Genomic DNA, 11,140 nt, shown 5'->3' on the forward strand with positions numbered 1-11,140 from the left:
ATTCAAATCAAAAAGTTAACAGCAATGACTGCACATGGGATGAAAGAAATATGATTGATTTCATTAGGATTCAACCTTGTGTCTCTCATCAATCGATGAGGAAATAAGCTTACATATTTTCTTCGAGTTCGTTTCCTCTTTCTCTAGAATACAAGAAGAGAGCTTTTTGTTTTCTCTCCCCCCAGCCCTCTGTGGGGAGAGCTTTCCCTGGCTATATATAGTCAGGGCATCCTTGCCCTTTGCTTGACTTGACATCTTCTTACCGCTAATATGTCTTGGCTATGATTTTAGGCGTCACCCTTACCGATTCGTCGGATGTCATAGAGGAGAAATGGAGTGAGCTCTATTAACTTTCACTGTTCAGTTACTGAGGCGGCATGTCGGTCAACTTAGTCGTGACGGTCAGATTTTGACTAATATATGTAGTGAGAGGTGAGGGCTAATAGAAGAAACCCCCCCCCCCCAAAAGAATGAATGATTATTGTTGAAGTTGAAGTGGATTCACAATTGATAACTTCTCACGACTAGTTCTTTTTCTCTAGTTGATTAACAATCATTATCTTCATCATTAACAAAAAAGATGCATGGTTAATAATGTAAAGATTAGGAGAAAAGATAAACGACAGAAAAGGCTAGTTATACACTAGTAATTAACATGTTGTATGGAAAAGGTGGTTAATAAAAGGTAACCGTAGAAAGTTTTTAAGGAGCTTTTGCTTTCACGTTTCATGACAAGGAAAAAGGCAAAGGGCACTGTTTGTTTTGTTTTGTTTACTAGTAAGTAGGGAAAACGGGTATGAGAAAAAAGGGGAAAGGAATAACGTGGAGAAGGCTAGAGCCGTGCAAAAGTAGTTGAAATAAATAGATTGCTTATAATTTAGAAGCAAAAAGAAGAAGAAGAGGGTCATTGTCTTAAACAGAAGACGCACCTATACACACGAGGGCCTGGAAAAGCACCAAAACTACAAAAGATGTGGTTCCCCGCACGTGTATTCGCTCCTCCCTTTTTCTTTCACAGGAATATCATTCCCTCTTTCGCCAATCGGCCAAAAATAAGTACATTTAGCTAGCCTAAGATACAAAAAATATGTATAAAATAGGGGTATTATCTTTTAGACGGACCCAGAAACTATTTACATTTTGGTAGCCGAAAAAGTATATAAAATTTATATATAACATATAGAATGTATAAATATATAAAAATATATATTTTTCGGATATTATTTTGAGAGTGGCTATGCAATGCCATTTTCTCTATAAAATATATAAATTATACATTAATACATAAAATTTTACTTTTTGAAAAAAGTAGTTTTTGGAGTTAATTTGAAAAATGGTATTTGAAATTTGAAATTATATTTGGACATGTATTTCCCTTGAAAAATATTGCAGTTTTGTGAGTGGAGAAATTTTTTTTTTGAATAAATTTAAAAAAATGGTCAAAATCACTATTTGATTTTTAAAAAAATTCTTTTTAAAAAAACAAAAACTTACAAAATTTTATGGACAAACACAATTTTGAAAAAAAATTCGAAAAAAAAATCATGAACAAATGGGTCCGTAGTAGTACTTATATGTCATAAGAAATTTAAATTTTATACGACATTGTCAAAAATGTTTAAAAAGTTTAGTTATTTATAAGATAATGAAAGGTAAATATTTTTTATTAGTATTACTACCTGGTAAAAATGTTAATGAATATAAAATAACATGTTACAATTGCGATGATAGTGAAAATTTCTTTTACAATTTCAAAGTATTTAACTTAAATTCTAAAGAGAAAACTATTTTTATCGTTTGAGAAAAAGCTAGCGTTTTAAATATTTTAATTACAAACTATAATTTATAATATTTTTATGTAGGTTTATAGATTTATCTTTTAAAATGTTTTATATATATATATATATATATATATATCATTACAAGTAAATGTGTTAATTCATATGCTCTGACCTATTTCTTTATTATTTTATATACGAAAATTAACTTCTGACTCTTTATGTCTATGTGGAACTACCGTGATGCCTAATTTCAATTTAGCTATTCCTTCCGTTCTAAATCAGACGAGGTACTTTTTTTTAGTATGTTTTAAAATAAAAAATATATTTTTAAATTTGAAATTAATTTAACTTTAAACTCTTTATTTTATATATTTTTACCCTTAATAAAAAACTTTTATACTCACACAAATATCATAGTTCCACAAAGTTTTATACCTTAAGGTTTTAAGTTTTAAATTTTTTCTTCTTTCTTAAATTTCGTGCCTAGTCAAATTAACTTATCTAAATTGAGAAAATACTAATTTTTAAATTCAATTAGACCATTTTTACTCCTTAATTGGAGTACTATATACGAAACAAAATAAAGCGCTAATCTAGCAACTAAGATTAGATAAAAGGCTGACATTGAGGAGAAAAAACAAAAGGAAAAGAAACCAAACAACTCACAGCTCACGACGGTCACGTGATCCGAGTAAAAACTTAAGCGGTGGCGCATTACGCATCATCTTCTGTCACCCGATACAACATCCCTTTCCTTACTGTCTTCTAACAATACATATATAAATGCGCACCCCTGGCGTCAGTTTTGCTATTAATAGCCCAGCCTATCTATCTTGCGCCGCTTACAGAAAATGGCACCTCATTAAATTTGACCGTAACCCAAGGACATTTCCGCCATTCCATACTTCACTAATAATTCCAATTTTCCAAACATTATCCACACCCACCACCTCCCCATCTTCGTAATAATACCACAGATCTTTGCTTTAATGTTCCTTTGACCCCACATTTCCCTACATAATTACAAAATAACAGCTAGAGAGAGACTCAACTCAGTTTTTTCGTGATTTCATTTCATTTCTAACTTTTTCTTTCATCTTTTATTAATAAATCGCTGTCATTTCTCGATGTTTGCGTTTGTTCTTCTTCGAATGTCTCGCGATCTTCCTTGTTAAATTCCGGCCGTTCAGTTACCGGAAAGTTCATCATTCTTCGCCGGCGAACAGATTTTTTTTTTTTGTATTTTGATCAGCATGAGTAGCGTACAGAATACAGTAGATACGGTAAATGCTGCTGCTACTGCCATAGTTACTGCAGAGAGTAGAGTTCAACCCTCTTCAGTTCAGGTATATAGCTATATATATTTTTCTGTTTCTCTGTATTTATGATAGTATGTAAATTTTTATATATTAAGATGTCACTTTTTAAAATAATAGGTTTATGATGATGAAGTTAAAATCGAGTATTGAAAATTCTTGTGTTAACTTTTATCCTTTTCTTGTTTATAATGATTTGATGCAAATTTCTTGCTGTTGTGAAGTTAAAGGTGAAAGCTTAAAGCCTTTTATTTCTGTTTTTAATTTTCTCCTTACTAATTATTGCGTGTGAGATTCTTGTGTGGACTTGGATTGGAGATTTGTGTTGATCGTTGAATTACAGTGGTGTCACGTTTATCAGCTAAAACGATCTGAAATCATCAAACAAAGGAAATACAGATCAGGGAAAGAAAAGGAAGCTGGTGATGATTTGTGTATGATTAGCAATCACGATTAACAAGCCAGCTGAGGAAGAACAATCCCCTGCTAAGAGGTATAGGAAATATATGTGGTGGTCAACTCTGTATAATTAAAGGTTGTGGACTGTGATGTAATATCTTGCGGGAAATGAAAGATTGTTTGCTATGATTAGATATGAATATTCCTTCCATTATGGATGTTGAAGCTTGTATTTAAGGTGATTAAGGATAGATACACATGTGGAGGGAAAAGCTTGAGAAAATTCGGCTTGCTTAAGGGGAGTTCTGCTGCAACCTTCAACGCATTTAGGATTTGTGGACTGCAAAAAGTACCTTTCTTGCCTTTTTAGCTGAGATCAAGTGGTCGATTGTGTAAAAATTGCAGACTTTATCTGCATCTGGGTTCTTTCAGTATGAGGGTCTCCTTTTTCTCTATCTTGAAAATCAGTTAAGCAATAAACAGTGCTCGTTTCTCTTCCACAATTCTTGGGTCATCACCTATCGTATGACCATCTGTAGCACTGGTTTCTTACATTTCATTTTGAGTGTGATACAATCAGTAGTCAACGAAGCGAGCAGTGCCATCAGAGAACGTAGCATCCGACTGAAACCACATATTTTGGATCTGGCTTATAAAAGGAATCGCTTGGACTTAGGATTTAAGGACTTACGGGAGAAAAGAGAATTCTCTTTGATTCCAGATTTGTTTTAACAAGACCTACTGCCCTTTCGAAAATAAGTGTCTAGTTTGAATGCTTTGACTATTCTTCTTAAAAGGATGTCATGTCTTTTAGCCTAGACGATATTAGCAATTGTAACTTAGAGAGAAAAAGTTGTGAAAATCTACAAGCTGTGTCCATAAAATGGGGGGAAGATTGAGGGCTGAGGAATGTATCAATCTGCTTTGTCTGCATCTTTAGGTTTAATACAATGAAGGGGAGCCTTGGAGCAGCACTAAAGTTGACTCTATGTGATCTATAGGTCACGGGTTCGAGCCGTAGAAGCAGCCACTAATGCTTGCATTAGGGTAGGCTGTCCACATTACATCTCTTGGGGTTACATCCCTTCAGGTGCGACCCTTCCTCAGACCCTACATGAATACGGGATGCTTTGTGTACCGGGCTGCCTTTTGTTAGGTTTAATATGATGTTTTGGAAACTAGGGAGAGCCAGTTTCATTACATTCTGTTGCATTAAATGGTTTACTGTGATGCTTTAATTTTGTAAAGTTTCAAGAGATATATGCATGCTTGTAGGTATAGGTTTTCTTCTCCATCTTTCTGATATGCACACCAGCTTTTGGGATCAGAAACAGCCAAATAGAAAGTGAAAATTTGTATATGACATTTCTAGGAGCTGTGTGACTAGTTGATAGGTTATTGGAGGTTGGAGAATAATAGTTATGAACCGAGTCAGTGGAGAGAAGTAGTAGATTAGGATCTTTCCTTGGGACTAAACTACTTTGACAATATATCAGCTCTTTGGATGATGCAGGTAACCATATTTTCCTGTTCCACGAATCATTTATGATACTGCATATGGCTATAATTGGATTTTGTCTTGAAGCCATATTTTTATCCTGAATCAGTCCTGGAAGTTCGTCTGATCTTCTTCTATCTTGTGGATGTTACTAAGCTCTAGGCCCTGTGGTTGTGCATTTACGTAGCTTTTTCAACTGAGAAATGGTGCTCCTTTTTTCCATCAAGAATTCTTTGAACGGCTAAAGGTCCCTATGCTGTTGGAAACTTGAAAATGAAATACCAGCTGACGTATAGAATGGACTTATCCTTCTACACTTGCCAGATATGCTTGCCTTTTACTTGGGAGTTCTATGTGTAACTATATGGCAATTGGCCCTTGCATATGCATTTTTTTATTCTTGTTTCTAATTTATACAAGTTATGATTAGGAAAATGAGGCTGCATCTTTGTGAAAATGGTTGCGCTTAAGTTGTGCTATTCAATATTCAACGTGCTTAGTGTTTTTGAGAAGGACGGGTACCTTATGCACCCTAGATTCTTTGAGCTATGAGAACTAGAAGTAATCACTGATGTCATTTCTGATGTCCAAAGGATGTGTTTCTTTGTGCATACTGGCTCTACAGATTTATATTTATGAAATTGCCAAAAAATCAGAAGAGAATGTTGATAGTCTGGAAAATCTGTAACTTGGGCAGTTCTGGGGCACCTATAAGCTGTAGCCAGTTATTACATCTTTAACAAGCCTTTTGGCATATATTTTAATGCTGACTAGATTGTTTAAAGATGAAGTAGGACTCTCAAAATGTTTAGAGAAAAGTAGCATTACTCAAAGGCAGAGAAGGAGTCGTTCCAATTTCCAACTCTGATGATCGAATAAATGTTGGTCATGGTTTGGGTATATACCAGGCTAAAGCAGCAAAGCTTATATGTGGTCTGAATTTATCTTCCCGTAAGAAATTACCAAAAGGAACTCTTAGTAATCAGATCATCGAGTTGGTAGGTTTTATACCTGATCAAAAACTAATTGAAGAAGCCTAGAATTCTGAATAAGTGGAAGTAAAACGTTTCCCTCCTTTTCTGTAATTCTTTTAATTCATTTTTTATTCTTAAATTTGAGTATTTGCTAGGCGTAGGAACTTGGTACTTAAATAGAGTTAATCAGTGTCAGCTTGGTCCATACTTGAGCTCCTCTCACATGCCCTATTAATTGAAAAGTTTAAATAGTTGGATAATTGGAAAAAAAATATAGTACTAGTTTCCTCTGTAGTCTATGCTTGATGTAGACAATTAGGACAAGTAAGAAGACTTCAACTCGAGCATGATAGGATTATGCGAACAACCTCAAGACAAATAGTAGTTGTTTCGATCTCTAGATAGCGTGTACACTTTGAAATCTATGCACCAACTCTTTATTTTGACCTTGTAGGTTTGTTCCGTTCAGCATTGAAGTCTGTTAATATTGCATCTTTTCTTGTGCTTGCTTTTGATTTCAATGTAGCATACAACATTGTTATTGAGATGCTTGACTTTTTAAGTGGATTCAAGTTTCAAGATGATTTAACTAGTATGGATTTATGTGTTTGCTATAAAAAACATTGAGTATTGCAGTGTTCCACAGTTTGGGAGTTTGTTTGTCATTTTCCGTTGAAGAATGAAGAAACATGAAATTTATCGAACTTCTTGTTTTAAATTCTACTTGTATTCTTCTTCCCTTGCCTTCCCATTATTGTTATATGTCGTTTAATTTTTGTTATTGGTTTCAAGTTTTAAGATGATTTAACTAACATGGATCGAATGTACTTGCTATAATGCTGAGTCCTAGAGTTGTCTAAAGGTCTTCAATTATGCTCATAATTGTCCTTTGAAGATTTATTAATCACAAATTTAATTATTTGGTTCCAGAAGAGAAGATGGGGAAGCTGCTGGAGTCTATACTGGTGTTTTGGTTCTTACAAGCACAGCAAACGAATTGGTCATGCCGTCCTTGTACCTGAACCTGCGGCACCTGGACCTGCTGTTCCAGTTACTGAAAATCCAAACCGCTCAGCCACCATTGTAATTCCTTTTATAGCTCCTCCCTCTTCTCCTGCATCCTTTCTTCCATCTGATCCTCCTTCTGCTACCCAGTCGCCCGCTGGATTACTCTCTCTCAAATCCTTCTCTATTAATGCATATTCTCCCGGTGGGACTGCATCTATTTTTGCAATTGGTCCCTATGCTCATGAAACACAGTTAGTTTCCCCACCTGTTTTTTCTACCTTCACCACTGAACCATCTACTGCTAATTTTACTCCCCCACCTGAGCCGGTGCATATGACAACACCACCTTCACCAGAAGTGCCTTTTGCTCAGCTTTTGACATCATCTCTGGCCCGCAATAGAAGATATAGTGGTTCCAATTATAAGTTCCCGTTATCCCAGTATGAGTTTGTGCCTTATCAAGATCCAGGAAGTCCAGGTAGTAATCTAATATCTCCAGGTTCAGTAGTATCAAATTCTGGCACCTCCTCACCTTTCCCTGGCAAATGCCCTATAATTGAGTTCCGTAAGGGGGAACCTCCAAAATTTCTTGGTTATGAACATTTCTCCACTCGCAAATGGGGTTCAAGGGTTGGCTCAGGATCTTTGACACCGAGTGGCTGGGGCTCTAGGCTGGGCTCTGGAACTCTGACCCCAAATGGTGGGATATCAAGGCTAGGTTCTGGGACTGTGACTCCAAATGGTGGGGAACCACCTTCCCGAGATTGTTACCTTTTGGAGAACCAAATCTCCGAGGTAGCATCTCTTGCCAATTCTGATAATGGATCTGAAATCGCGGAGGGTGTAATTGATCACAGAGTTTCATTTGAATTAACTGGAGAAGATGTCCCAAGTTGTAGAGAAAAAGAACCGGTCATGTCACATTCGCAACAGACATTGCCAATGGATGTCCCTGCCCCCTCCAATAAGGAAATGAGAAGTAGTAGCTCTATCGTCGAAGAAAAAACAGATGGATTGCCTGAGAAAGCTTCAGAAAGGGGGGACGATCAATGTCATCGGAAACACCGGAATATTACATTTGGTTCGAGCAAAGATTTTGATTTTGACAATGTGAAAATAGAAGTCTTGGAGAAGCACAGTGTTGACTGTGAGTGGTGGACAAGTGACAAGGCTACTGGAAAGGAGTCAAGTATTCAAAACAACTGGACTTTCTTTCCTGTGCTGCAGCCAGGAGTCAGCTAATGCCTGAGAACTAAAGGTTTATATTGGATATCAATGTTAAACGCATGGATGTTACTGCTTCTGATAAAATAAGCTGGATTTGAGGCGAAGATTTCTAATTGCAAAGAAGACAGATAAGAAGAGTGCAAACTTGGCTTTAAAACTGAAGAGTTGGACTTGTTACACATCATGCAGCAGTAATTGGTTTTTGGTGCTCAGATACACACCTGAAAATATTCCTTTGAATAAAGGACTTCTGTATACACCATAGAATATGTTTGAAAAGGAGATGTAAATGATTTTTCCTTAAAATTGAGATGTTTGACCTGGGAATTGTTCACTTCAACTTGTTTACGCTATCAAAGTTATTATGCTACTATAATTTTACAGACGATTGGTGGTAATAACTTGGAAAAAGGAAAAATTCATCGAGGAACCGACACTTTGTTTATGTGAACGCCATACTGTATCCTTTTGTTCAACATCTGGGCGTGGGAATGAGTCTGCTTTACAGAAGATAAAATAGGAGTATTATGATTAGGAATTTAACTTTCTAATCCGAACTTTGTTTATTACATAAAAAGGAATGCGAATTTGGATTTGATTTCTTTTACAGATCAACGTCTTTAACGGTAGGAATTCACTTAGAGTTGGCAACTTGAAATAGACTGAAAACTGAATTTCTGCACGCCTTATATTGTCAAAAGTCCAGGTCTTTATTCGTAAAAAAGAAAAGATAATAAGTACACGTTAGACGTAAAAAGGTTTCAATAAAAAGAACATTGTACGAAATATAAAAACTCAGAGAATCAATATAAAACTAAGGCATGTAACGACTTGAGTCACATAAATACTTTTAGGGATAAAGAATGTAACAACATCAAGAAGATGAAAACAGAGGCGGACCCAGAATTTGAGCATGACGGGGGAACCATTGTCTTGAGCATGCCAATTACTAGTAATCGGCGCAGCTCTATGAAAACATAATGTCTGCTAACTTATCAACAAAACACAAACTTTAATATTATCGAATATCATTATATGCTAATTGATCATAGGCTAAAAACTCGTGTTTTAGTCGTTGTAACAACACTTTAATTATTGCATTTTACAAAAGTTTGAGCTTAAATGTTAATGAATTATACTAAATTCATGTTTTATGCCTTGCAGGAAGCTAATCAGACTTAAGAAATAACTTTGGGATGAATTTGATTGATTTGGGGCTTTGAAGTCTGAGTAAAAGCTAAATAAATCAAGTCGGGATCGTGTCGGGAGTCGCAAAGCAAGCTCGGATAGCAAAACAAATGAAAAAACGAAGCAGCGCAAAATTGCATTCTGCCTCTGTCCAATCCATGTACGCGCCGTGGGGTGCGCCGCGGACGTGTAAAAATCGCAGAATTACTCTATTTCGGTCTAAAAAGGGCATAATTGTCAAAACCCCTTCATACACGATTAAAAAGAAAAAAGCATCCATTATTGACGGACCAGACCTGTTTTGAAAGGGAAAGAGACGAGGAGATCCATCTTGGAGGATCAAAATCAAGAGGAGACAACACTTTGGAGCAAGGATTAAAAGAGTTTTTCTAAACTTTCTTCTAGTATCTATTTATTTGATGTTTATGACTTATATTGTTGATGTTTGTATAATTATGAGTGGAGAAAAACCCAAATATTCTGGGGTTATGGGTGTTAGATTATTATGTTAATTATGATCTTGAAATTATCGTTAAGGGTTGTTTATTTGATTCTGATGTTAATTATTTTACTGCGTAGCTAACAGTGAAATACTATTTACGAATCTTGAGTTAAACTTGAAAAAGGAAATTCTTGATTGCATATAGAATCAAATAGAGCAAGATCTGGATCCTGGGCATCGGGTGAAAGATTCACAATTAAGATAGAATACTTAATTGCCTTGTTTGGTTGAGAAATAGGATTTGTAAATGCATTTGAGTTAATATTAATACCATAGAAATATAGGTATTAATTTAACTTGAATATGCGCATAAGAAATCGATAGATTCTTATGGGTATTATTAACCCTATAATCAATAACCCAGATAATTCAATAAAAAAATTTTAAGCTAAAAACGTAGCATTATCTCTAGCAAGCCCATAACCCCGGGATATCTCCTTTATTAATTGTTAAAAGAAAAATTCATAAGTGGCGTAGTAACTTTGCGTTGTATTATTGTTTGTCTACTAGTTAAATTGTAAATTGATTATTTATGTATTTTGTGATGAATTAACTTGAATCGATAATTATTTGAGTTTGCATCAGTCGTTAAGTTAATCATAAGTCCTCGTGGGAACGATACTCTACTTATTACTATATTACTTGAAGATCGCGTACACTTGCGTGAGTGTTTTGGTCGCAATAAGTTTTTGGCGCCGTTACCGGGGACTTGGAAATTAGCTACTTGACTAAGTTAAGCTTTTATCAACTATTGGTTTAAGTATTAATTTACAGTTCCCTTTGTTTGTGTCACGCAGGCTCTTCTCTTGAATGCGGAGGAGTAGAAGCACAAGCAATCTCTTCCCTCTTGATCCTGAAATTGAAAGAACACTTCATAGAGCGAGGAAGGAGTTGGAAGCTAGATACAAAACAGAAAGAGAGTTGGACATTTTAGTTCAACCACAACCAACAGTGATGGCATGTAATGGAGGGCGTCAGGTGATAGAAGCTGCAAGGACCAAATCATGCTAATATGACTCAGGCTATTGTGAAGCCTGATATCACTGGTCACTTTGAGCTTAAACAGTACATGGTACAGTTGATTCAGTCCACTGGGCAATATGTAGGTCTATCTCATGAAGACCCGCAGAGGCACATTCAGAATTTTTTGAAAATCACGGATACTTACAACTATCCAAATATTTCCAAGGACTATGTCAGGCTAACCTTGTTTCCTTTTTCATTGTTGGGGGAAGCTAAAGAATGGT

The 11,140-nt window shown here is 35.6% G+C and overlaps 1 protein-coding gene across 2 annotated transcripts; it reads left to right on the plus strand.

The window, feature by feature from the left end:
• Nucleotides 1-2,596: 2,596 nt before the first annotated feature.
• LOC107796222 (uncharacterized) lies at nt 2,597-8,588 on the plus strand. 2 transcript variants are annotated; one of them, XM_016618965.2, is made up of 2 exons: nt 2,597-3,127; nt 6,899-8,588. In XM_016618965.2, exons 1-2 carry the CDS (start codon nt 3,035-3,037, stop codon nt 8,216-8,218), a joined length of 1,413 nt encoding a protein of 470 aa, XP_016474451.2. In that variant the 5' UTR covers nt 2,597-3,034; the 3' UTR covers nt 8,219-8,588. The 2 variants fall into 2 exon arrangements, with proteins under 2 accessions (XP_016474451.2, XP_016474452.2); XM_016618966.2 differs by having other exon boundaries at nt 6,902-8,588.
• Nucleotides 8,589-11,140: the final 2,552 nt, after the last annotated feature.

The sequence above is a fragment of the Nicotiana tabacum genome, chromosome 6 (genome assembly GCF_000715075.1).
Source record: "Nicotiana tabacum cultivar K326 chromosome 6, ASM71507v2, whole genome shotgun sequence".
Lineage (NCBI taxonomy): Eukaryota > Viridiplantae > Streptophyta > Magnoliopsida > Solanales > Solanaceae > Nicotiana > Nicotiana tabacum.